Genomic DNA, 26,750 nt, shown 5'->3' with positions numbered 1-26,750 from the left:
AATGCATGCAAGGGAACCTGCCAGCAGTTTAATGAAACAAGTATCACAGGGCCACTCTTTGAGTCTATACCTTTACCCCTTCAATTTACTACTACAAAGAAGTCAAAAGTGCTGGTGGTTTGACATAGTAGCTTAATTGGTAGGGCGCTGAGTAAGGGTAAGGAAGAGCTCATGTCTCACCTCTGCTCCCTGGACTGTTCTTTCATCTCCTTCTTCTCCCCACTCCCCATCAAGTGATTCACTAATATAAACCATCCAAGGAGAAAAGAACGAAATCTCACCTCCGTATCTGAAGACCTAAATACCTGCCTAAAGAACTGGACTATTTCCTACCTATATGTCTGCTGGCCCCAGGCAAATATCCTCTTACTCAGTGGGGCCAACCTTTATCAGCGGAGGTGGAACATTTTCCCCACTGCCACCTGCATACTCACTGCAAATATTCCTGTTCTTGGTAGCTAGGAGCCCGGGTCTCCCACTTCCTCGACCTACATTATTTCTTCCTACAACAAAAAGATGAGAAACAGTAAGCAGCTGAATTGCTGCTTGTACCTGATGAGGTATACTTGGAGCTCCAAGCTACTGCAGCTAAACTGTTTCTAGCAGGGCTTGTTTGGGTTTTTCTTCATAGCACTCTAGTGTGCAATATAGATGTACCCTAAAATACATATCTCCGTAATCAAGAAGGAGCCTATTACTCATCCTGGAGGGGAGAAATATAAGCAAAAATAAACAATTCCAAGGTTTGTTGAAAACTGAAAGCAAAGTGGACAAACTTGTTACTAAGTAAGATTCCTCCTGCCTTCCTTCTGGAGTCTGCTTAGATGTCTATATTTGAAAATTAGCTTATGAATGGATTGTACTTATTATGAATACTCAGAATACCACTACCATTATGAATACCAGATACCACTACCACATCCATGGAATTTCTAAGACATCTTTGTCACCTTTTCTTCCCACTTGCTGAACCCGAAGGTGTCTTTTCAGTTGCACTGTTTTTTTTTGATGGCAGGAGGGTTTTCTACTGATTCACCTTTTGTCACACTGTAAAAAAATCTTTCAGCTGAAGAATTCATTCTTTTTTCATGTGTTATTCTCCCTCTCATTTTCTGAAAGCAACTCTCTCAGTCTGAGTTTCTACTCAGTCTGTAAAGATCCATTTTCATGAATGAATCCTGAACTTGTTTCAGCTCAGTGTTTGTCTGAGGTTGTCATGGACAGGAAAACATAGTACACTATCAACAGCTAAGCTAAGATTTCTCTCTCACACAGTTACCTGTATACACAGTTAAAGATCAGGTCTGAAGAAAATTTTGTATTTTTTAAGACATCATATTGAGAATGAGAATGCCTGCCTGGTTATATAGGATACACAGAGTCATTCAGGCTGGACTTTGACTACCAGAACTAAGCATATACAAAAGCTTTGCAGGGTACCTCTACACAGATGGCGGTAAGCAGTCACGTGTCCACTCTGCCCAATTTTAGAATCCTCCAGATATAAGCCAGTTTGCATCAAGAAACCAGAAACATGTTAAAAGAGCATTGTTCCAGCCCTAATTAGTCAAGCTTAGAGATGGAGTATGTCAGCTTGGGTTCCGCAAGATGCTAGTATTTCTAGAAATGTGTTGAACTCACATAACTCTTCTTTAGTGATCTCCTCTGGAATTGCGTCTATGTTTTCAGTAGGGCAGCAGGGAAGGCTGGAGGCAAAGATTAACCTGTTCTGCAGGCACTCGGGCTCCTGATTAACCTAATTTCCTGAATTGCTCCAGTCACCCACCACTGGGAAAACCCGAACTCATTTGAAGCACATTTCACTTTTGACATTGATGTTGACATTGTTCCACCAGGAGAAAAAAAAAAATCAAAAAGAAAAGGAGAGAGAACAAAAGCTGTCCAAAAAACTCAAGATGCCAGGTTTGTAAGCCTGTTTAGATGTAAGCCTGAACTTCACACAAATGTTGGTGGATTTGGTTTATTTTATGTTCTGGTACCAGGATGCCTGTGAGTTTCTTAAACAAGTGAGTTGTTACATTTGGACTTCTGAGCTAGAGCTGGGGATCACAACTGAACAAGAGACCAGGACTGGAAGGCAGAGTCTAATCCTCGAGACTCTTTAAAAGAGGCAGCTGAACAAGAAACCAGGTTACCTGAGTGAGCCCAGAAGACTGATGTACAATGGACTATTAAATGGTTCTCTGTAAACTGTGTTCTATGTCCACTTCTAATGTCAGCAAGAGAGTGAGGAGGTTGAAAAATTAGAGAGGTTTCTGATTAGGGATTAGATGATCACAGTGGTCCTTTCTGGCTTTAATCTTTGACTCTATGAATAAACAATGAGAGCATTTAGAGTGCAGGGGAAAACAGGGAAACCTTACCAGCAGGTGCTCAGTAGGGTTAGCAATAATATTCACTGCTGGAGATCATGGCTGGTGGGGGTCCATCAGTAATTGGATGGTGCTGAGAACACAAGGATAGGCAAGAAATGATCACATTTCACCTGGATGCCTGTGGGGGTCTATCACCCAGTATAACTGGGGCACCAGGAAACTTTTAGCAGAGTTGGCAGCCCAGGCTCTCATTCAACAGCCTCTGTGTTTGAGGGGGAATTAATGGAGCTGGGTGAGTGCTTTTTTTTTTTTTTTTTTTTTTTTTTTAATGTAGGGTAAAAAGGTGAACGGTACTTTAGGAAAAGCTGTGAGAAATGTGTCTTTGCTGCTGGTTCTTACTATGCTTGCAGCTGCCATATATGGATCTATTTATCAAAATGCACTTAAAAGATTAAGCACACTATAGAGCTATAAAATAATTAGACAAAGGTCTTTGCACTGGGGAAAACTTTCAGGATTCATTACGCTGGAATTTAAGCCCATTTAAACACTCATTTTTTCTTTTCATAGTGTTCCTCATTCCTTTTGATGACTAACCAAAAATTTTCATTTACGCATTCTCATGCGGGTCCACTACTTGCAGAGGAATCACAGTAATGCTGAATTAAATGTGCTATGAGAGGAAAAGCTTCTTTTTCAAAAAGTTGTTTCCATTTGCATGTACTTTTTAAAGTAATATGCTGTATGTCTTTAAGCAGGTAGTGTTGGTACAGGAATTCCCTATGTAATTGGTTTGTGCAAGACTGATACTTCACAGAGAAAATAAAAGACAAAGAGCAGGGTAAAAACAAAAGGGGAGTGTATTACATTTCTTTTTGGCATAAGACTGAAGCCAGATTTTATCCTTGAACATCTATTTTTCAAAAGGCCTCCTGCAATATTGGCCTGAGTGCCCTCTGAACTAGGATATATACATGTAGAGGAAGAGCAGCATCTGCTTAACTTTGATATCATCCCTCAGCAAAATAATTTAAAAATTTATTTTCTAGGATTAAAGAATTTGTTATAAATGACACTATCAAAGAACAAAAGATACAGTTTGATTCTACCATCATCATTTTAACAAAAGTCCCTACCCAAATGAGGTAAAAACATTTCCCTTCAATTCCATCAAAGCCTTTTCTTAGTGTCATATTAACTACTTCATCTTGGGTTTTATATATCACACTTGCTGAGATGTAACTTTCATAGTTAGGCACTGTAATACCTTTATAAGTTGGTCTATAAGCAAAAGATTGGACACCTTCAGTTGCTAAGGTCAATGTTACAATTTATAAGCATAAAAATCCTCCCAGGAAATGTACCATACAATTTTGGAACTGAACCTTGCAGAAAAAAAATATATGTACACAATGTTAAGTGAAAAGAAACAAAACTTAGATCAACATCACAGTGTTGTTGGCTGCATGTGTAGTGGAGTTTGGTTTTCTGTAACTCATACAACTGTAGTCAGGGGGAAACAAAGAAAAAAACCCTGCAAACTAACCTCCTATGTGAAAGTAAGGTAGATCCATTATAGCACACGTTTAAATAGCTTTAGCTTGAAGACTACCCATGCCCTGTTTCCCATAAATGTGCTGAACTTCAGGTACGAGTTTTATTAAGCAATACATCATTTATAAGTTCTAATTTATTAAGAAGTAATACATCAAAATATAATAAAGTCTTAGCTAACAGCTATGTGATTACTCAGCTACTTACTGTGCTGGATACTTGATTTTATATATAAGTAATCACAGCTAGCGCTAGTCAACTCCACCAGAAATTCCAATGTACTGGAATTGCAGCCTTTCACAGGAGCGTACTAGTTCAGATGAGACTTTCATTGAGAAAGGTTTCTTTACTCCAGGACAGAATTTCTAATCAAAATGAGAGAGAGAAACAGGAAAGAATAGCTTAGTGGTTATAATGAATACACAGAAATTCAGGTCCCTAAAAAAGACCAAAGTTTGAAATGTGGTTCTCATGCAATCCAGGTTCCCACTGGAGCCCTGGCACCTCTAATCCTATATCTTCTCTCTCATCTTCAAGAAATATTGGTTTTAACTCATGGAACATGAAAAGTTTTGAAGTTTCACTGGACTGCAAAGCCATTTCCCACACCATGCCAGCCATCACCTCCTCATCATTTTGTAAAGAAAGCTTTGCAAAATGAGAAGGTATCAGACCAATAAGGAGTTCAACCAAAACTAATTCCATGATATTAAACAATGACTTATTAAAATAGCAATTTATTTGTCAGATAATGATACATCACAGCCATTTGCATATTAATATGTGCCTAAATGTTGACCCTAGTTTTCCATGAAGACAGATATTTTGATTCTTGTGTTTGTTACTCACCCACCATTCATTTATTTACTAAATATGTGCTAATAAAAAGAAAACGCACATTATTATGATGGTTCTTTAATGTGACAGATATCAAAATTTTAACAAAATTATTCTTATTCTTCAGTAGGCTGTATCTAGGAAATCCATGACAACTTTCACAGTTCATTTCTTCATAGAATTTTTAATTTCCCATTATATGATTTAATACTTTCATATAGTACTTAATTTTGTAGTTCAACACCAGAAAATTCACAAAACTAGATTATTTTTATTTCTCAAATTTTTCTCATATTTTTCTTTCTAGGAGTTTGCTGCTAGTAGAACAATAGTATTTGGGGGAGCAAGAGGCAAGTGCAGACCTGCTACTTCCCATCTCAAGTCTAAAATGGAAAGCTACCCCCTGGGCTGGATAACTGCTGAAGAAATGTATTACTCAACAGGTAGGGTCTAGAAACAAAACAAAGAAAAAATAAGTAAAAAAAAAATCAACAGAAACATAATTTCTCTTTGATTTACATAAGCTTCTGGCACACAGCTATCACTGTTCTTCACGATACAGTTTGTAAATGTCATGAAAATTACAGTAAATGACAAGGAATATCAAAGGGGAAAAAAAAAAACATGTGATCAGAAAACTAGCCAAGGTAGGGGCTATGGCTGGAAACATGGGTAACACCAATTATTTTTCTATTGCTGTTCCCACTTAGAGTTCAGCCAGTCAATAAGATAGCTCTAAGCATAAAAGTTCAGCTCTACATTTAAGACCAGATGCTTATAATGGGTCTCTAGCTTTTCCTTCTTTGCAATACTGAATTTATGACTGATCTTAATATACTCTTCTTGATACAAATACCGTTTCTCTTCTATCCTGTTGACATATTCAAGACTAACACTCCTGACTTGTTTTTTTTTTTGCCTTGAATAATTAACAGCCCTGGTATGATTTCTAAAAACACCTTTCAGAACAAAACTATATTTGCTCCGATGGTGCAATTACTAGTCATCAATGAAGAATCTATAGGAAAACTATATGAAATATTTAAATTGGAATTAAAATGGAAAGAGAAGGTTAGGTATATATTTAGACTTGTACTTCAATAATTTATTGTAATTGCAGTAATATAACAAGGGAGTTGCTATTGCAAATGTAGCTGTAGAATTATTACTAGAAACTAGCAAGAGTTTATATAATAAATATGGTTCTTAAACACAAAGAAGAAAAAAAAAATGTAAACATTATTTATAATTTCATGCCCTAGATCTTAAAATGCTTCATTGCAAACCATGTGACTTAAGTCAGATGATCCACACAAAAAATAATGGCAGTGTATTTCATTTCTGAGAAATGTCATTTATCTCTCAGTTTCAGGGGAGGCCTCAACTTGCATATCTCTCAGGAGATACTTGCAGCCAAGGAGAAAGGCGGGATGAAGTGAGGGTAAGCTCCAGCCCTCATGCTCCAGAGGCAGGAAAACCACCTGGAACTCTGCAGCTGTGACTTCCCAGATGTTCCTACCTCCTCTGCGCTCACCTGGCACATATCAAAACTATGATGACAAACAGATCCTTAATGAACCACCTGTGGTTGCCTTCCTTTTACACCAGGGAATTCCCACTAAAAGAACTTAAAGATCATTCAGAAAGAAATGAAAAGATTGGAAAAAAAGCAGGTGTGAAAGGACAGCCAGTAAAACAATTGCAAAGGGCAAAAACACAAAACAGCTGAAGGTGGTAGAAAAGCCTTTTACCTAATGCTAGACCTTTTATTTAGCACCAAGAAGCAAGAGCAAAGATGAAGAATCTTTCTTTTCTGTCCAGCAGTTACAGACAGAAAGCATTATTGCGCTAGGGTAGTCATCAACTTTCTCGACAAACAATGCATGGTATGTCCAACCCTGGACTGGCCTTCGCTGAAAAAACTTTACTTTTTATCTCATGTAATGAATGCACACTAGTTGTCTAGAGGTAAAAGCATAAAGATGGTACCACACTTGAGTTTTAAACATAAAACACAACTGCAACACATGCACGTGTGGTAAATCTGAATGGAATTTTGTGATTTTTTTTCAGATGATGTGGCCTCGTAGTTAAATAGCTGTTAAAGGGATAAAAATTCATTATTGAGGGAGTTGGAGAAGGGCTATATTTAGACATATTGGTGCAGAATTGACCAAAGCTCACACTGAAGCCACTTCCTGACAATGGGGAATGAAGGGTGAAGTCTTAGGGAGAGGCACCATCAGGTGTCAGCGGCCAGTGATTTTCATATTCAGTGACATACAGAGTACAAAACACTCTCATCTTTTTTCAGGCTCTCACTTTCACCGCTACCAGCCTAGAGTAATTACTGAAATAAATGCAGATGTTCTGAAATTAATAGCGATGCAAAAGAAATCAAAAATTTGCCCAAAGGTTCTGTAATTATTTAGAGCACAATCCCCTTTCCATTGAAATCAACAGTCTTTCAATACAGTAATTTGATGGGTACTTCCGTAGAGTTTTGGAGAAGTTAAATTAGGTCCATAGCCCTTTTTGAAACCACAGATAACGTAACCTACTCATTCATCTTCTTCCTATGGTCAAATTTAGGATCTTTTATTCTTCAAGAATTTGAAAAAAATAGTACCACAAAATAGCTGCTTCCAAAATAATTCCTAAAAACACCTGTTAAAGCAAAAGAAATTACAGATCAGCAAACCATCAATAAAGAAAAAAGCTCATTCCCATTCTGCAGTTTCATAATTGGCATATGCAGCTCCAAGAGTAGCCACCAAAGGAAGCATATGTAGATCCAATGCAAGGAAGCAGCAGAAAGGCCTTTCAGGACCAGCATGGTTCTAACTAACTCAGCTTGAAATGACTGTGAGATAGCACCAGGACAGAGCTTAGGCTGGAAAGGGGAGGTGTCATTTTTCCTTAGAAGGCCCATATTCAGTGCTGGGAAGCACCATCACATTTTTCCTGGAACTGAAAAATTACTTGGTTTCAACCTGTTTTCCTATGGAAATAAAGCCTATGTATGTTGTCCACATGTCTGACTTCCGCTTCCCCTCAATCACTTGTAAATCATTTTTCCATGTTAAACTACCTATGACATAGTGTTAGAGATATTAAGGACAGTAATTTCCTCCAAGTATCATGAGAGGACATGAGCAGGTGAAGGAGAGGGGCTCCAGTAGGAGTCCCCATGGCACAGACTGTGGCGGGAGCTCAGGTGTTGTTTGAGCACCAAACCAGCCAGGCAAGACAGAGCTCTTGGGAATGATCCAGTCATAGCAAAGATTTCTCTCAGTACTTGTCTCCCAATAAGGCAAAAATGAATGCAGAGCTGCAGAAAACCACACCTCATGATTTCTGTTATTAATAGAACAATGTTTTTTATCCCCTAGAAAGCCCTCTGAATCCTTATATCTGGGAATCCTTCCTGCCATGTAAGCCTAATGCAACACCTTGCATTTTTCACCAAATTGTTATTCCAAAGCAGGAAGTGGTAATAAAGGTATACAATTTAATATTTCATATGTAATGAGTTGCATGGTCCCAAGCGTTATGTACTCTGTAAACTTAGCTGCAGAATTATTTACATGAAGAAGCATCTTCTCTGCCAGAAGGACTACAAATGGCTTAGACTCTGTTTAAAATTTTCTAACCTCTAGAAAACAGCTTCACAATCCTAAAGTCAAAAAGGTAAATAAGTTAAAATGAATAAACAAATATCCTTACAGTTTTAGAGATCAGTTTAAATGCTATTACACTGAAATCTGTAAGTTCTCCCAGCACTTTGCAATCAATAGTGACTCTTGTGCTATATTTTTCCAAAATACAGCTTAAATAAGAAATTCAACATGGAATTCCAGGTTTACAAACATCTTACCTTGACCTATTTGAAGCCAGCAATAGAAAAGAACTGCTGGCTATTTTTTCTCTCATTGCTTTATATGGCAGTATGCAAGAATAATTTCCATAGATTATCATAATTCAGAAATACAGATTGTACTTTTGTTTCAGTAATAAACTTTCTTTAGATTTCCATTTGCACCGATAAGTTACTCCAGCAAGATTTACATTGTGCCGTGCAAAAGCTGTAATGAGAATAAAACAAATTGTTGAGCTCACTTATTAGAGCAATAAGAAACAACATTTTTGCTAGTAGTGCTTATAAAAATCTGGACCAAAATTTTCAAGTGCAATTAATGATTTTGAGTACCTAATTTCCAAAATTGTGAAGAAACATGGCTTTTCAGTCTTGCGTTCTGAAAATGTGCATTTATTAGATGCCTCAACCCTGCACATCCAAAAATGGTTATCATAAAGCAGTGGAGACGTTTAATAAACCTGATCCTAAACGGTGCGCTACTTACTTACACTTTCCTAATGTGAGGGGGGTGGGGAAAGCAAAGAAAAATATGTTTTCTAGTGTATTTTATTTACTTCACTGATAGGTAGAAGTTCGTCATCCCTCTTGTACTAGTTGCTTATAACTATCTCTGGCTTTGATTCTTCAGTAAACAGATGCTGCATCCTTTGCAGATTCCTGCATCCTTTTAATAACTTACCCTAAGATCCAATTTTTGACTGAGATCATGATATAATATAAAGACTGGAGCACATGTATTCCCCAAACCAAATTCATCTTTTCAATCTGTTTTCTCTAAGGCATGTTCTAATCATTATGTTTTTGCTCCCAAAAACATATCTATCCTATTATTCGTTCACTTAGCAGAAGTCATATTATTATTAACCAACTACCAAAAAGGTAACTGAGTTACTAGCATTTTCTTGTCTTTTTCTTTTTTTCCTTTTTTCGGCGATAATCTTAGAAAATGGTGGCAAGCGTTACTTCTTTTGATTCAAACGATCAAGCCATGTATGTAATCTTCCAAGAGAATAAACTGATAACAAAATCAGGTAGTATTTTTTATTTACAGAAAACACATCCTTTTCCCACAACAAAATTAAGTTTAAACAGCAGGGAGACCTTTTCTTGGCTTACAGATTCATGTCTTTTTGGCTAATCCCTTGCCAAAAGCTTTTTTTTTCTCATTTTTTTCCTCAGGATAGCGGCTTTCTTTCTGCGCCCCTGTTGTGCTTAGCTGCTTCTCTGTAACACATGAAGCTGGCTTCACATCAATTCCTTGTCCCTGTATTTGATGGAAAATCCTTGAAAAAAAGCCTTCAATTGAATGGCCTGGGTAATTGTCCACATTTCTATATGGGTAATGGTTTTCCATTGTTTACCAAAATGGCATTTCACTTTTCCTTTATCTGCTCTGAATAAAAGGTGGATATCAACGCATAGTATAACACCTCCACTTCCTCTCTCCTCCTACCCAATAATATTTTCATCCTTTGCCTTCATATAAAAAAAAATAGCAATTTCCTCCGTGGCATGATGAGAAAGAAAGTCATGATTTGCAGAGATACAAATTAAATAGGGATATAATTGCATAGGGTTTTTTCTTACATCGGGGCAATTTCACATCAGCCCACACTGGTTTTACGGTATGCTTCCTTGCCTCCTATTCAATTTACTTTCAGCTACCCTGGATGGGCATCTTTCACTGAGTCCCCAAGGAATATCTGCTGTTTCTGTGAATTCTGCTGACTGAGACAGGTCTTAGTCATTTTGTTCTAATGGAAAATTCATCTCTGTCACAGTAGTATCCTGCTGTCAGCCTGTGCTCAGAACTCACATTGATATCAATGGGAGCTTCAGGTGCACTGTGAAGGTAGGGTACCATCATCATCATTATTTATTAAACACTAATGGAGTCCTGGATCCAGCTCATTAAAAGTTATAGTCTAGATGCAGTCACTATAAAGTCAGCACTTCTTTGGGGGTGGTGGTATTTTCTTATATTCTGCTTCTCTGCTGTGTTTCCATTGTATTTAATGTGAGAAGCAGGCAGTTTTTTCTTCAACACTAGTTCAGGTGTGGCAGCAAACTACTGGAATTATTTGGACAGCCCAACAGTAGAAAAAGTGTATTAGAATGAGTCTTTTAGAAGATGACCTACATTAAAGGAAGAGTAAAGTTAATCCTGTGTTGATACCTGTAACCTGAGAACTCATTTGATTCTGGTCAAAATTTGTCTTGCATCTCACATTTTTGCCTCTACTAGGATTATGCAGTATTCTGATCCATCCATACAAGTCTTCCGAGGCAGTCAAACTAAATGAGAGAACTAAAATTTATTTTATTAATTTCCTATAATTTACCCATCTCACCATCTTTTACAAATTGTGATTTCTTTTTCTGTTGCTGTTTCCTTCCATTTGAAAAACGAATGACGCTCCTGATTCATCCTCAGTTTTCTGCGAGTGTCTTTATCTGCCTTGGTGATCACTGAACTTAACTAAGGTGGAGATGGCAGTTCATGGTATGGAATCATTTCAAAGACTGTTTAGTCCAGAAATTAGTCTCCCCAGGCTCTGAGCTGATGTAGAGTCTTATCACATTGCTTTTGATCCAGCCAGGTCTTCTTTTTCTTGTCCTGTTATTAATGAGGAAAAACAGACCTGAAACCTTATTTTGTGCTATTGATCACATTTTGAACCACAAATCACTCCTATGCGCAATCCTTCAGCTGCCTCCTGTGAGGAATTCACCAAGTACAGAGTGAATTTCTAATCAGCTGCGACTGTTCGGCACTACGGCTGGTAATTATGCTACCAGTGCCCGTATCTGCAAGTGTTATACATTTGTATTTGCTTCTTGCTGAGATCACACAGTTGGGAAAGCAGTCATGCTCCATTACTCCCAGTTTTGACTCTTGGCCCATATGGCTGCTCACGGACAGTCTTTCAGTGCTTTGTTTCATTTATAGCTAACATGGTTAATGACTCTCTGATTTCTGCAAGGCTCCTGATCTGCTGAAATTTGCAGCTGTTCATTGTTAGCAGAAATGGTCAAAGCTTTCCCTAGCTTGTATTGCAGGTTTCTGTTCTACCTAGGGATAACTAGACTAGTGCTCCTTTTTTGGATGTGAGGAAGGGAAAGATTGAAGCAAGTGGTTGCCCTTTTACTACTGGCAATTTTATCTGGGAATGGATTATATGAGAGGTTTCAGTCTGGCTTCAGGGAGTACCACAGCCCTGGGATTGCTTTACTTAAGGTCACAAATGATTTATCACTAGCTGCTGATTCAAGTTAAATTACAGTACTCCTGCTGATGGATCTTTCTGCTGCTTTCGATACAGTAGATCTTGGAACTTTGCTGAATTGTTTGAAGTAATTGCTTAGATTATGAAGTACAGCCCTGGATTGGTATCATTCACAACTGATAGTGTATTATCAGTTTGTAACTGGGCAATTGTGGATCAAGTTCTGCCTCACTGGTCACATTGCTCCTCAGAATATAATATCCTATAATTCTCTCTCTCTTTTATTTGCTACAGATGTGGGCAGAATTCTCTAGCAGCATAATATTAATTTTCACTGCATCACAGATAACACATAGATGTATTTATCTTTTGCAGTTTAGCTTCTTGCAGCAGTTTGGACTGCATCTGTTTGTTTTACCAAAGCATGATCTTGGATGGTCACAAATGGTTTAAAACTGGATGGAAATAAAATATAATTGCTTTTGGTAAATCCCCTCTGTCTACTAGGTGGTTCTTTCTAGGCAATCGAAACTATCTATGCATATCTAAAGTATGCATCTGGAGCTGGTCAGAGCATTTCCGTGAAATGAAATCTCACAGAAATATGCTGCTTTGTCAGAGCTAAAACATTTTGCAGAAAACATATCTGCTTAGATGAAGTTTTGGTTAGGCAAGTTGTCAAGGTCCAAGGCTCTTGATCACTTCTAATGTGAGAAAGAGAGAAAACACGCAGTCCAGTTTGAAAACTCAAGATTTCTCATCCCAAACCAGTCATTTCAGAAAAGCATTTAAAGGTTTGGTTTTACCCATGTCAAGTGAAAACAACACTGCTGCCACAGACGCTGCTATGAACCAGAATTACCATCCTCCGACAAGGATGCTCAGAAAATCTGTACCTACTTGATCAAATCAGTGGTGTGACCCTTCTCCACAAAGAACCTGTTTGGGTTACCAGAGTGCAGATGCTGGAGAACTGGAATGATGAGGGGGCCTGACATGGGAACCGACAGTTCACCACTTGTTTTTCACTCCCTAGGAAATATTCACATACAGGAATATCTGCTTTGTGCTGAGAGTTTCAGGGGGGAAAAAAAAAAACAAAAAACCTTCCTATACCTGAAAAAATAATTCCTTGCCAGAGAAAAGGTAAAAATCCAAAAGCTTATATTTTCTAGAAATTTATATTTAGAGGAAAATGATATGGTCAGACCAGTACTTATACATTTTAAATATTTGTTTTTGATATTTAGGGGGGGGCTAATTGTTTAATTAAAGTTTTGACACTTCCTTTTCCAAAATTTTTAAAAACAAGAATTTTTAATGATTAGAATTTTTGTTTTAAGAAAATAAATTAAAAGTGAATCTTCGGTGTGACAACTTTTACATGAGGGAAATGAGCATATTAAAAAATGCCTAATCTCTCACAATCTTTACCGACCATCTCGATTTGAGATAATCATCCTTTAGCATCTTGTAGGCTTCTGCATTTCCTAAATGCTAGGGAAATGCCCCGTTCAATTCTATGACAGAAAACTACCAGAGTTTTGCCTTCAGGAGAGGGGTCTAGCTGTGACTCAGTTGCCCAAGCAGTGGACAAATGGGACCCTTCAGTACCCGTTGATACTGGACGGCCCTGGGGCTTTCAGCGGCCCAGGGAGGCATGCAGCCCTCCCCGTTTCTTAGGGCCCCGACACCAGCTTTGCAAATCACTGTGCCAGGCCCAGGCCCCAAGGATTTGGGGACTGCACAGCACTTAAGCACTTCAGTAGCTGTAGCTCAGTGTCTGGAAACTCGGCACCATCTGTTTCAATAGACCTGAGAGATCTTCAGGTCAAGCGCTCACCTTCAAACGCTGGAGAGCTCTCGCTTCCCAGGGTTTTAGATAGATTTATCTCCGTTAGAAATGGCAGGGAGAGTTTTTAGCAAGGCCACTTCAAGATCACCCAGCGAACAAGAAACCTGCTCGGCAAACGAGGAGGGATGTAGTCACAGCCTGAATGGCGGAGCTGTCCCCAGCCCCAGACCCATGTGAGGACACAAATATCCATTATCCCCCCACACCAGGTCTCTGAGAGGGCAGTTTCCCGTAGGAAGCAAGGACAGCCTAGGAAAAGGGCAGGAAAAGTTCTTAATTCCCATCCTTCTCCCTTCCCCCCATTCCCCTTAGAAGAAAGGCTGTGGGGTTTTTACTGTTTTGCATACTTCTCTATAACAAAAATATCAGTATATCGGATTTCTGCAGAGAGTGCTGGCTCTGGCTTTATATCTGCCGTTATGCTGAACTGCTGGCGGTACCAGCACCCCCGTACACTGGAGAGCTGTCCACTAAGGCAGAGATCAGGCATCAGCTCTTAAGTCCTTTGGTGGTGACGTTCCTCTTTAAGTGGATCACATATTGTTTCCAGAAGGCACTGTCCTACAACTATATTGAATAAATACACAGAGCAAACTAAGTCCTGGCTATTCTCAGAATTTTGCTTTTTAGTAACACGCATGCAACAGTGTGTCCGTACCAGCACCTTTCAAACATTTATCATTGCTTTTAAAAACAAATGTTGATGTTTTGTGATTAAAGAAAGATTGATCTTCAAGCCAAGGTCCTGAAACACGCAGGCTACTTGTTAGCCCTCCAGAATCTGTGGGAATGTAGAACCCACATTTTATTGTTTCTGCAAACATAATACTTACTTTCAGGCTTGAGAGAAGGAAAGGGATGAGGGGAGAGGGAGCTGAGATTATGGTTCCTTAAGACTGCTTTATTTTCCCCACAGATTTGGGAAACTTCTGTTCACGTTCACCCAGCTAACAAGTCTTGCTGCATGTCTCACAGTTACATCACACAAGTAATTGCCTTTTGGAATGTGTCACACAACGCACAGCAACAGGCCACGCGGCAAAGGGTGGTCTGTGCAATTTGGTAAAAGAAAGGTCGTAGGGAGAAAAAAAAGATTTCATCTTTACACAGACAAGGTAAACCACCACCCACGCGCAGCTGCTGATAGCCACCAAACGCACAGTTCTTCTCTATGCTAGCCACAATCTACCGGGTCAACTTGTTGTTACACATTGGAGAAATATTGCAGATGCCTTATTATAACTCAGTGCATTCACATTAGCAATCTGCCACTAATCTCCAATTATCTCCATTGCTCAGCACCTGATCATGGAAGGATTAGGAGCACAAAAAACAAACTTAGACAAATTGCATTAAAATATTTAAGTAGAGTGATTGAGAAATTCATAAAAACCATTAAAATACTTCAGGGGAAATCTCTCTAATGCATTTTTTAAAATTCTTGCAGTGTCTTTATTCTCTGCATTATCTCAGCTGTTGCACTGTCCCGAAAATTCTCATGCTCTTCTGCCTGATCTGCCTCATCAAGGTGCTGCAGAATCAAAGCTCAGTTTTAAGTTGCTTGATGTCAGTCCCTGCGTTCTTGTAGATCCAGAAAACACTGTGCACACCTACTATGTTACGAAGTATAACAAGAACCAGTAGTAAAGTGCAACTCTTAATTAACAAGCATTTGTACTCCATTTTACAATAATTTCTGTAAGCACAGCTTCAACAAACACAAACTGTATAGGCTGACAGCCATATCAAGTTTCTTCAAAATACCGGAATATTAGATTAGATATAATAATAGTCCAGAATATTTTGTCAATTAAAAGCTCCCTTCTGTCACAGCATTTAAATATCATTATGTACCAGGTTGAATATACACTATCTATTGTAAAAAAGCTGAGGAATTAGTATCTAAATCAGTGAAAAAGCAAACATCCACCAGATATGTTTCTGCTACATGTACGTAAGAATGAACAATAAATAATTTAAATTCTATAATTAATCTTAACCTCAACCTGACAAGAGATGAATCAACAGGAAGAAATCTTTTTTATTGAAGGTAATCCTCCTCGTGTATAAATTGATTATAGTTGGTATATTTTCCCTCTATAAAAATCAGCACTGCTAGTACACGATGGAAATAATTCCACTAACATCAGGAGGCACGGGATTAGTCCTCCCAAAGACTAGGAACTCCAAAGGGTGGAGTTATTCCAGCAAAGGCTACTCAACCCTGAGGCGGTTGTTACATGCTATATTGTGTTTTAGTGGCAAAGCTCATATCTTGTACCTTACAACATTACTCCAGCTTCCAAAACGGTTCAAGTCAGAAAGCCCTTGGTTTTCAGTAGTGTAAATGTACTAAATGCAGAAGTTTAAATGTTTGGGGTTTTTTTGTTTTTTTAACTCTAGACCTAGAGTTTGGAGCACACAACCACAAGCATTTACTAAACACAGCCAAGGGGGCAGTAAATCGGTCACGGAGCTTGGGAAATTTCTAGCTAGCTTTGCTGCGAAAGACAACATATCATACGGTGACATGCTCACATTTCAAACCATAAAAGCACTACCATAGGAAGAGGGAAAACCTTAAAAAATGTCTCCTTGGTTAACTTCTTGGCAGAAGCAATATCTCACACTTTGGACATTTCATTTCCTTATAGTTGCTTCACCCATTCTAATTCATAGTTTTCCCCTTCAGTCTCTGAAATGATACTCTTGTTCACTCGCTAAGTTTGGCTTGATCACACGCAGTCTAACAGTGCTATCAAGAGTACCAATATAACTGCTTCAGCCAAAGAATATATTTTATTTTTACATCAAGTGGTCCTTTCTGCCCTCTGCCGTCACTGTTTGTTGCCTTGCTCTGGTTTTATACTCTATTGTTCCATTTTTATTATTGCATTGCTTAAAACTACTGCAGAGAGCGCAATAGCCCCTGTTCAAGAGCCTGGTCTTTATTAAGTTTCCTACCGGAATATATAGGTGGGATTTTCAAAAATACTTAACAGTGACAGTAGATTTGGCAATATAATTTGAAAAAAATACTTTGTATTTTACATTTTATTTTAAATACATTATGTTTTAAATCTTAGCTGTGTGCACATGGGCGTGAATTGATCATACCCATGGTTTTTGTCCGTTGTCTTGCATTTTGATACTCTGCTTATGTACTCTGCTGATAGTGACTGCTTATGCAAACGATTTCCTATACACTTCTCAAAGCCTCCAGAGGACAAAAGCTGCAAGCACTGTCATCCCTCAGCACATGGGGAACGGAGCTGGTGAGAGCTAACTTGGTTGCACAGTACCTGAGTAGAAGATTCTGACATAAGCCAGCCCTACTGCCAGTCCAGTGCTTTAACCACTTTTCATCTTCATTTGTAAAAGTCCCTCAAAGGACTTGGCTATGTTAAGAAAAACTGAATCACTGTGACGTATTCCAGATTGAGAAAATACAGCCAGTGTATTTGTAGGGGCTGGGTAAGGGGGTGAAGTGCAGGAGAGTCATTTTCTGGGAAAAACTAACCACTGAAATGCCAGGGAGAAATAAAAGTCCACATAGGATGTACGAAATGATACAAAAAACATGTACAATTATGGCTTACATCATAACCATAGCTATTCTTCTGAACAAAATAAACTCTCAAATATGGGGGTTTACAAAGCTCTGAGAAAAATTTGGGAAACAAACTCATCAAATTCTCAGTCTGCAACTAGTCAAGGCTCTCATTCTTCTGAAACTTCCCTCCAGATGTTGCTTAAATCGAATTGTTTTACAGGTTTGGGGGGGTAAGGCTGCTTTGGATTTGAGAATTTTTTTACTGTGTATGGTTTGGGGGAATTTTTTTTTTTTTGCTATTTGGACCAAGTCAGATTCCCACTGAAACTGCCACTGTACTGTGTTCAGTGAGGTTTTTGAAACATCTCACTCAGCTGCTCTTCTAAAGTTGTTTTAGGCTGCAGTTACTTTCTGTGCGAAATGTGTGCCAGACCTTTCTCATCTTCTGTGCTGACATTGGTTTGCTTGTGGCAGTTGGACATTTCAGTACCACAGCTGCTAGATTTAGTGCAACTTCATCCATGGCACTTTAATTTTAATATTTGGGGCTTAATTTATATAACACTAAATATATCAGTATGTTGACAATATAGCCTGCCACAAACAGCAGCTGGAGAGGGGGGAAAAGTGAGAAAGACATTTCATAGCAATGGGAGAGCACGGTAACGGGACCGCCACGTAGGAAGTTGCTTATAGAGAAGTTGGGTTTCAGTGTTAGGGCTAGTAGAGTCTTTGAGCTGTATGGATGTATAGACTGTAGATCTGTGAGTGGTTTGAGGCAAACCTAGGAGCTAGGGCTGTCACAGCCCAAGAGTATGGAGAGGAAATGCTAATTTTTGACCCTGCTCTCCCTGCCTCACAGGTACCCAAGGCAGAAATACCGTTTGTGAGAGCACCATGTGACTGGCTCGAAAACCAGCAGCCCTGCAGCCTTCGCAGAGGCAACATGGCATTAACAACCTCTTTCTCAGAGGTTAGGGCCAGAGAAGATCACTGGATCTGAACTCTTAGGACTTCCAGCCTGCAATTAGCCTGATTTGCCATCTTAACCTTTCTCCCTGCATATTCCCAACTAGTGAGGGTAATTAAAGCTCCTGCACATGGAATGGCTGACGCTGGCCTTTAGTGCCTAGCGCAGCTTCCCTTTCTATTCATCCAGCCCTACAAAGACAAGAAAAGAGCAAGGTATGAGAAGACCCTTCTTCTGGCCCTGCAGGACCGCCTGCAGGCTCTCCCCCTCTCCAGCCTGTCTAAATATCACAGAATGAAGGTAAAAACACGATGGGAAAGAGGACTATAAGGAAGTGCCCCAAGTGCCAAATTGTATGCTAGCTGTGATTGGAGCCAATCATTTGATTATATTTTGTTCAGTACTCCACTTACTCAAAATGTGTTGTTTTCTGACTAAGTAAGTATATGGTCACATGAACAGAAGGGGGCACAGCCTTTTGTCCCCACCTGCTGCCAGAATGGCCTAGGTGACTTGCCTAGCTGGAAAAGGCTAGGCATCACTGTCCTGCACAGAAACCACAGGAAAAACCCATATGACACTTGATTTCCTATGCTTTTCTCAGTCCTGCTTAGAAAAAATAATTATGGGAGAAGTAAAAGACCTGAAAGTAACCAATGCGTTTGCTCCCTTCTCCCAGACACTTTTGGCTTTCAAGCTCTTGTCTTAAAGCCCAAAGAATCACAAAGTAGTTGTGATTCTAGCATCATTGTGCTAACAGCTTAGAAATGAATAGAAAGTGCCTGGCTGGATTAGGCTGGCCAAACAGCTTTAAACATCAAAGTACCTGACCCTTGACACTAGGCAGGTTGATTTATTATACTGTTAGCCCTCCTGACAACATGCACTGTAGGCTTGGCACTGTATGGTCATTTTTCAAGCTCTTTGCACATTACCGGCACCTATATCCTTTAACACATTACATCAGACAGCTCAGCTACAGAATGCTAAAAGCCCCTCTCTCCCTCCCTCCCTTCCTCCCTTACTCTTTCTCTGTTTTCGCAAGTAGCCTGAATGAATACAAGAATCTAATGAAAGATAAGAGGTTAATGTTTGCATCAGCTGAAAGAATAAATACACATGATGTAGGTTAGATCTAAAGGATGGAGTGGAGAGTATAATGATATTCATGTATTTGAGGTGATGTGCATTAAGTAATGTCCACACATCCGGAAAAGTCCCTGACCCATGAAACTCAGTCTCATAAAAGTGGTACTTTTTATGCACTAGGGAATAATTCAAGAACAGGTCTGTGAATGAAAGTCACAATATCCTCCACATTCAAGGGGTTAAAAACTTCTATTGATCTGTAGGAGTCGACAACTACATTTCATCAATGTCCACAGCCAGAAGCACTGAGCTTGCAGACTCCAAGGACAAAAAGGCTTACCTCAACAGCAAGGATGACCAGCTTATGGCTCCTGAACTACATGCAGCTTGTAAATGCTGATCCCGTATTCATCATATGCATCACGTACACGTGCTACGTCCCATGCAGGGCTGGATAACGGGGACTGCTGAAGGATATAAATCTGCAGCTGTAGGAGGAAATAAGCCAGTTTTCACGAAGTGGTTGCACGTATGAAAAAGCACAGAATTAGAACACAGTAAGATACAATAGGGAGGTATCATTTGACTTTTATACCCCTGGGTCATGTCTCACAAATCCATTAAAGTTCTTTGAAGAAGTCAACAAGCAGATGGACAAATATACAAAAAGACCCAAAGATGTCCATTTGCAGATACTTAAAAAAACTAATCTGCTACGCATTACGGGAGAAAGCCCTTTCATAAATAAATAATTTTTGAAATGATGAGGATAAAAGAGCAAGAATAAACAGCCAGTTTCACAGTATGGGGATTTTACCAGGGCAGCCTCCCAGCGAGCTATGATAGAACCTGTGCTGCTCAGTATATGCATAAATGGCCTGTAAAAGAGTGTTAATAGTGACAAAGTCTCAGGATGATGATACGTTCCCTCATCTGATAGCAGAGCCTTTCAGAAGGTTTCCAATCTTGAGCAAGTGGCCTGTCAGCTGGACTGCAACACTGGTAGTGCAAAATCATAAGCACGGTAAAAACAACACTAATATATTGATGGTCTGTACATTAACTACTGCTGCTCAGGAACATAACATAGAAAGGCCTTACTGAGTCAGGTCCACGTAGCCTAATATTCTATCTGACAAAAGCCAACAGCAAAAGTTTAGAGAAAAGTATAAAAAGGCAGTAAGCATATAATGATATTCTCCCAACATACTGTCTCAGCTCCTGAAGATTTGGGATGCAGGATCTGGGATCCTGAGCCAGCAATGGTCGCTCTGCTCTTAATAGCCATAGATGAATTTTTCTTTCATGAATTTCATTATTTTTTGAATCCACATAAATTTGTGGCATCTATACTATACTATGCTGTAGTAACAAGGTCCACAGTGAAATTGTACAGTTTATGAACAGAAATCAGGGCAGTTCTTTGAAAATGATAGCTCAGTGGCCAGCAGTAACCAAGTGGGGAAATCATTATTAGGAAAGGCATAGCAAGCAAAACAGAAAACATCATAATGTCCTTTTGTAAATGCATTATGCGCTCACATTTTGATCATTACGCCCAGTATTGGTAATTCATCTGTAGGAAGGTAGGATAGAACCAGTAAAAGAAGAGTGTAGGGCAACTGAATGATTACTATAGGGGAAGTCTTTCATAGGAGGATATTTTTAAATAAAATAAGATACTTCTGCTCATAAGAGAGATGAGGAAGGAATGATATGATAGAAATGTATCAAAACAGTAATAGCACAGAGAAGATGAATACAGATGAATTCAAATGTAGGAGTGAGAAACACCTCTTCTGCTTTCATAAATCTTCAATTTTTACTTTTCATAGATAACATCCATAGAGATTAGATTTTTCTTAGATTTTCAAGAAGAGTTGGAATAAGAGGAAGACGCAGCTGCAAGTAGCTGCTCCTGACACTTCAGGTTTTACTGCAGAAGAAAAGTGGAGAAAACGCCTAGCTGTAGCTTCTGCTATTCCAGAAAGCTCAGACTGAGAGGATTTCATTAATATGTATTCTAAAGATATTTTAACTTTCATTATGTTTCACTTAACAGCTCTCCATACCTCACTAAGGAAACGTGCTTTCTGATTTGGAAGTTCTTGTTCCAGACAGCAGCAGCTTCTAACGGTGCTTTTAACCCAGAAGTGCATCCAGAAGTATTTTGCTCTTTCATTACGCTTTTTTGCTCCATAATAGCCAAACAAGATACTCTAACTAGAAGAAAGCTACCTGTTTTGTCTGAAACTTCAGTGCCACGATTATATTTGGATATTCCTAGTATGAATCAAACCAGATGAACCACAGGATGCTAGCTAAGTCATGGCAAAGAATCCAGTAAGCCTATCATTTATGCAACACTAGAATCATGTACGCCTAACAGAAGTGAGGAGAAACTATACGTTGAATGCCATATGGAATATAAACTTTCTCTGTTTAGAAATACAGCATTTGCCCTGTCCGTGAACCTTCATACGAACAGCATTTTGCTTCTTCATGAACAGAGTAAATTATCTGACTAATTGAAATTTTTCTGAGGATTAACTGCTTTTGCACTATATGAAAGCAGTAATACTATCAAAAGTTAAACTGAGATAATACGATATAATAAATAAGGTGAAGATATCATAGCCATGATTTCAGGCAAAATATTGAGCACTAAAATCTTTGTCATTTAGGGACAAAAGCACTGAAAAAGAAATTCACACCAGTGGATTTAGGTGTATGTTTTGGGAGACAAAAGTATACTATATCTTATTCCATTCTAGTAGAAAGGACTCTTAATTAATGATAACATTTGCAACTTAAAAAGTAAAACAAGCCCAATCTTAAGTTTGGACTAGGCCCTGCCAAAATTCTGTAAAGATACTCTGCAAAACCTGAGCGTTAATCCTCATAAACATGGTCTCGTCCAATGACCCCATTCTACTGATTAACTTCATTACACCACAGATTTCATCCATTCTCACATATTGTTCTGGTCACTGTGTGCCACTGAGTCACGTATCCACTTCTGCATCTGGGCCTCTGGTCCCTGCATGCTGTGTCACCCTTCAGCTTCTCTCTTTTGTGTTTTCCACAGATACTGGCTAACAGCTGGCACCTAACAGTTCAATCTGAAGTGCAGGCTTCTTTTCCAAACATTTCCTCTTCCCTTGTTCTCTCTCCCTGCCAAGATCTAGATCTTAATTCTTCTTTCTCCTGGATCTGTCATGGACCAGCAAAGTCTAAGTCATATCACTCCTTCTCTTCCTTGCTAGACTCAGCTCTTCCCCGATCCATGAATGGTGCTTCAAACAGCATAACCAGAGGTAGAGATGCCTCTGTCTCCCTGATAGTTCTGGCACTCTTATTCTCCCTGCCAGCCCACCTAAAGCATTAGCATTCTTTCCTCCTATAAATATTGCATATGTTGCTCCTCCAAAAAGTCACACTTAAAAACTTTTTGTTAGGGTCCTTTGTAATTCAGCTCCTGCTAACACAATAGCTTCACCTCAGCCCATTGTACACATGCACATAGATCTTCCCAGGCAACAGCAATTCTGAGAGCCTGCTGCCTTCCTTCACTTTCAGCTGCTGTCCCCAGACAATTTTCCACACTGCTCCAGACATTGTCCCCTCCATGCCCTGGCTGCCGTCTTAGCTGATCTTGGCTTTACCTAGCATATATTTAAAAATATCTAGTTTGTATTTCTCATCTTCATCAACTGAACCAAGTTCTTCTGTATATGATATGGTCACTTGATCCTGCATTTTCTGTGTGATAGCCTTAGGGACTCTTTCAGTGACAAAGTTCTTACAGAGCCCAGCTCTCTGAAGAGGTATTTGCTGCCTTGGCTTCCTAGAGGGCACCTTTTTGATCTTTTGGAAAGAGGCTGGGAAACTGAACAAAGGAAAAATCCATATACAAATGCAGTACAAAATAAGGACTTTTTGAAACATCTCTGCAATATAGATGTCACCAACACAATTGGTTATTCAGAGAAGAATTAGCTAGAGTAGAATGTGGTGCTGCAATGATGGAGTAAGAGGAAACTTTTACATATTTAAAAAAAACATTTTGAACATAATTTTGTTATTAAAAGAAGTGCATCTGTGAATCATTGTCATACAGAAAGTACAAAGCACTGGGAAGGAATGTATAAGCAAAAGATTTGCTGCTGATCTTGCCATATTAAATTGTATATGTATTTATAATTACTCTTTTAAAAGGAGAAATGAGATCAGAAAAACAATCATCTAAGCAATCATTCAATTTATGTAAGCTCAGGGTGTGATTTTAAGAAGATGTAAAGAATCCAGTATGTCCTATTTCTGTTACCTCAGAGTTACTGGTCATATAAATGCAATGGTGCTCCTTACTCTGGTCTCACAATGCTTTTCTGATATAAGGTCTTGTGCTCACCAAAGAGTTTGGCTTTTGATTAACCAACTGGCAGTTAACTCAAGGTGCTTACCATATTTGTAAAGTTTAAATGCTGCCCATGCTTTTGTTGCAGGCTGCAACCGATCTTTTTCACGTTAGCATTTCCTTTAGCAGTTGTTCCTTGGGAACTGAACACAAAAAAAGCAAAAGGAAATCTAGTACAAATGAACACCAAATGGTAACTGCAAAGATCAGCTATCATTTACCAAGCTATCCATGTGCTAACAGTGAAAAGGGTACAAGGAGAATTCACAATGCCCAACTTTTGTTACCTAAGCCTTTAAATTTTCCATGCAGTATGGCTAAAATATGTCTTAAACTGGGAGAACCCAGTGTGCTTCCTAACTCTCTCCATACACTCCTTCTCTGCTTCCTGACGGGATGTGTTAGGACAGCATGTGGATGTTCACCAACCCTCCACATGCCTGCACAGAAACTTGGGTGACTGAGTTGGACATGACCTCTGGTCCATCAAGAAAAGATTCACCAATTTAACGGAACTGCAGGCCACACAGCTAAGAGTATCAAGCCCACATTTTAGACAAAGCCAGAGAAACAAGGCTCCCTAATGCTGTTTCTTAGTAAAAATAATTATGAAAAATATACCAAAAGAGTGAAGACTTGGGAAATCTGGGAAGTCTAAAGTCCCTCTGGAAATTCAGCAGTCCTTATGGTGCTTGGCATAAGAACAGATATTGGTGTAAGTTAAATTAATTTATATCAAATGATTTAAGAATAAGTTCATAGTGAGATTAGTATTTTCTTTAGAATCCTTTTTTAGTGATTTCTCACATTATGTAGCAACCCCTCTTTCTCTCCACTCTATCCAACCTTTTCTTTCAAAGAAATAACTACTTTTATTTTTCCTACTTTTCATGTAAAAACGTGCTAGTCAAATTGCAATAATCCAACTGGGTTTCAATACGATACTCCTTTAAGTTACCAACAAAGAAACAGATAGGACAGCAATGATGACCAGGCTGAAACCCACTGTCTTTCAAAGTAATTACAATGTTCTTGTTTTTAGGCAAAGAAGAAGCAATCATGTAACTTTTATGGATTTCAGTATCATGTGGGAATTTGTTCCTCAAACTGAGATATGTAGGGATTGCTGTGAAGTCTGTAAAGTTGATCATAAACTGGTCAACACTGAGATTTCATTTCATCTGACATTTCTTGGGATCTCATCAATGTATACAAATATCTAAAGAGAGGGTGTCAAAAGGATTGGGCCAGATTCTTCTCAGTTGGACCCAGCAACAGGACAAGACACAATGGGCACAAACTGAACCACAGGCAGTTCCATCTGAACATGAGGAAAAACTTCTTTCCTGTGAGGGTGACTGAGCACTGGCACAGGTTGCCCAGAGAGGCAGTGGAGTCTCTTTCCCTGGAAATATTCAAAACCCGCCTGGACGCGATCCTAAGCAATGTGCTCTAGGTGACGCTGCATGAGCAGGGGGGTTGGACTAGAAGATCTTCAGAGGTCCCCTCCAACCTTGGCCATTCTGTGATTCTGTGACTCTTTCAGGTTCATTTGAAAGGCTTGCTACCAAGCTAAAGAGAGAGGGAAAGAGATCTATTGGAATTCATCAACGATAATTTTATTTAATAAGACAGATCCTATTTAATATCTTCATTAACGACTCTTAGAGAGGAGAAAAGGAGGATGGTGTCCATGAAATTTGCTGATTAAACAAAGATAATAGTCGCCATCCAAAGAGAAGAGGACTAGGAGTGATGGATAACCTGGAATAATAAAAAAACAGAATAGATTTCAAAAGAAAAAAAGTAGTGAATGGAATAATAATAAGAATTTTTGCCATTAGCCTGTCAGCTGGATGTAGTGAAAGAAGAGAAGGATACTGATATACTGACTGATCACAGAAGAAGGATGAACAATCAGACAAAACATCTCCGTCACTCATCATCTACAGACCGATAATGTCTGAGGTTCTGAAGTCCAAGATCTGATGTCCAGGTTCATCCCCTTCCCCCAGAGTGCAGCTCATAAGCCCTGCCAGCTGCCAACTGACTGCAGCAGCTGCAGTAAGAGCCTGGAGACACAATTCAGGTGTTTCACTGTGCTACACAGCACTCTTCAGGGGCAGAAAGAGATACTGGATTTGAATTCTCTCATCTGAAGAAAAAATGAAACTATGACCCCTGCTTCCCAAGCAAGTGCTATAACTAAAAGGTTACTGTTCAAAGAGGGCAAAGAATCTGAAAAGCATCTTTGTAGGCATCTATTCTCAGGAGAAGACTACGACCTGTTAATTGAGAGTGCATGGAGATATTGGGCCATTCTGTTTTATGCTTTGCTGCTCTGCCTTTCATATTAGCTTGGATGTTGCATGCCATGAATGTATACAACCAGACTCACTCCTGAACAGTGCCTGAGATAATATACCCTTCCAGCAACAATCTCAGTGGGACTGTGATACAGATATCCAAGTAATCATCAGGAATCATTGAGTTTAGGAAGAATTATCACCTTGAGCTCAATTTTATCAATGTCAGACCTAAGCTGGCAGCCTAAAGAGTCATCCAGAGGTCTGTCTCTACAATATGCTTCATAGTACCTGTGATATCCAATTTATACCATTTTCCAGGATAACCTCCTCATTACCAGCGATAATAGAGATTGATAGTATTGTTCCAAGGATGTCAAACAGGTTTTGAACTCATTAAGAAGTTGAAAAGGATGAGGATGACAGAATTTGGGACTCCTGATGTTGGAATATTATATGTTTCTACAGTATTTCACAGAGGTTTCATTACCAAATGTGGGAAAGCTTATTTATTCCGGGCATACAGCACATCAGAATACAAAATCCATCCTTTAGGGTATTTGATGATATTTATTTGACTGATGAACTGATAGCTGGGTCACAGTTGTTAATATCAAAATCATTTTAAAAATCTATAATTTCTGGTTTATCTGAAATGGGAAGTAGAGAACTCATTTGTCATTTGCTAATCTAACTTGCTGTTGCTGCCACAGTACTGAAACAGCA

At 39.0% G+C, this 26,750-nt stretch overlaps 1 protein-coding gene across 8 annotated transcripts in view; it reads right to left on the bottom strand.

The window, feature by feature from the left end:
* Positions 1–26,750, bottom strand: part of EIPR1 (EARP complex and GARP complex interacting protein 1) — a 226,891-nt gene that overhangs the window by 6,216 nt on the left and 193,925 nt on the right. For 4 of the 8 annotated variants that reach the window (XR_011140065.1, XR_011140070.1, XM_068937256.1 and 1 more), the window contains one exon: positions 19,642–19,789. The exons of 1 other annotated variant lie outside the window; for it this stretch is intronic. Coding sequence is in view for 3 of the 7 variants with exons in the window: in XM_068937256.1 (XP_068793357.1) it covers positions 19,664–19,789 (126 nt within the window). In the remaining 4 variants the exon portion in view is untranslated. Of the gene's footprint in view, positions 1–4,097; positions 4,256–8,732; positions 8,813–9,709; positions 11,225–19,641; positions 19,790–26,750 lie in introns of those variants that run through there. 3 more of the 8 variants (XR_011140069.1, XR_011140066.1, XM_068937254.1) reach the window with 3 other exon arrangements.

This window comes from Struthio camelus, chromosome 3, assembly GCF_040807025.1.
Source record: "Struthio camelus isolate bStrCam1 chromosome 3, bStrCam1.hap1, whole genome shotgun sequence".
NCBI classification, from domain to species: Eukaryota; Metazoa; Chordata; class Aves; order Struthioniformes; family Struthionidae; genus Struthio; species Struthio camelus.
This window is presented reverse-complemented; position numbering and strand designations above follow the sequence as displayed.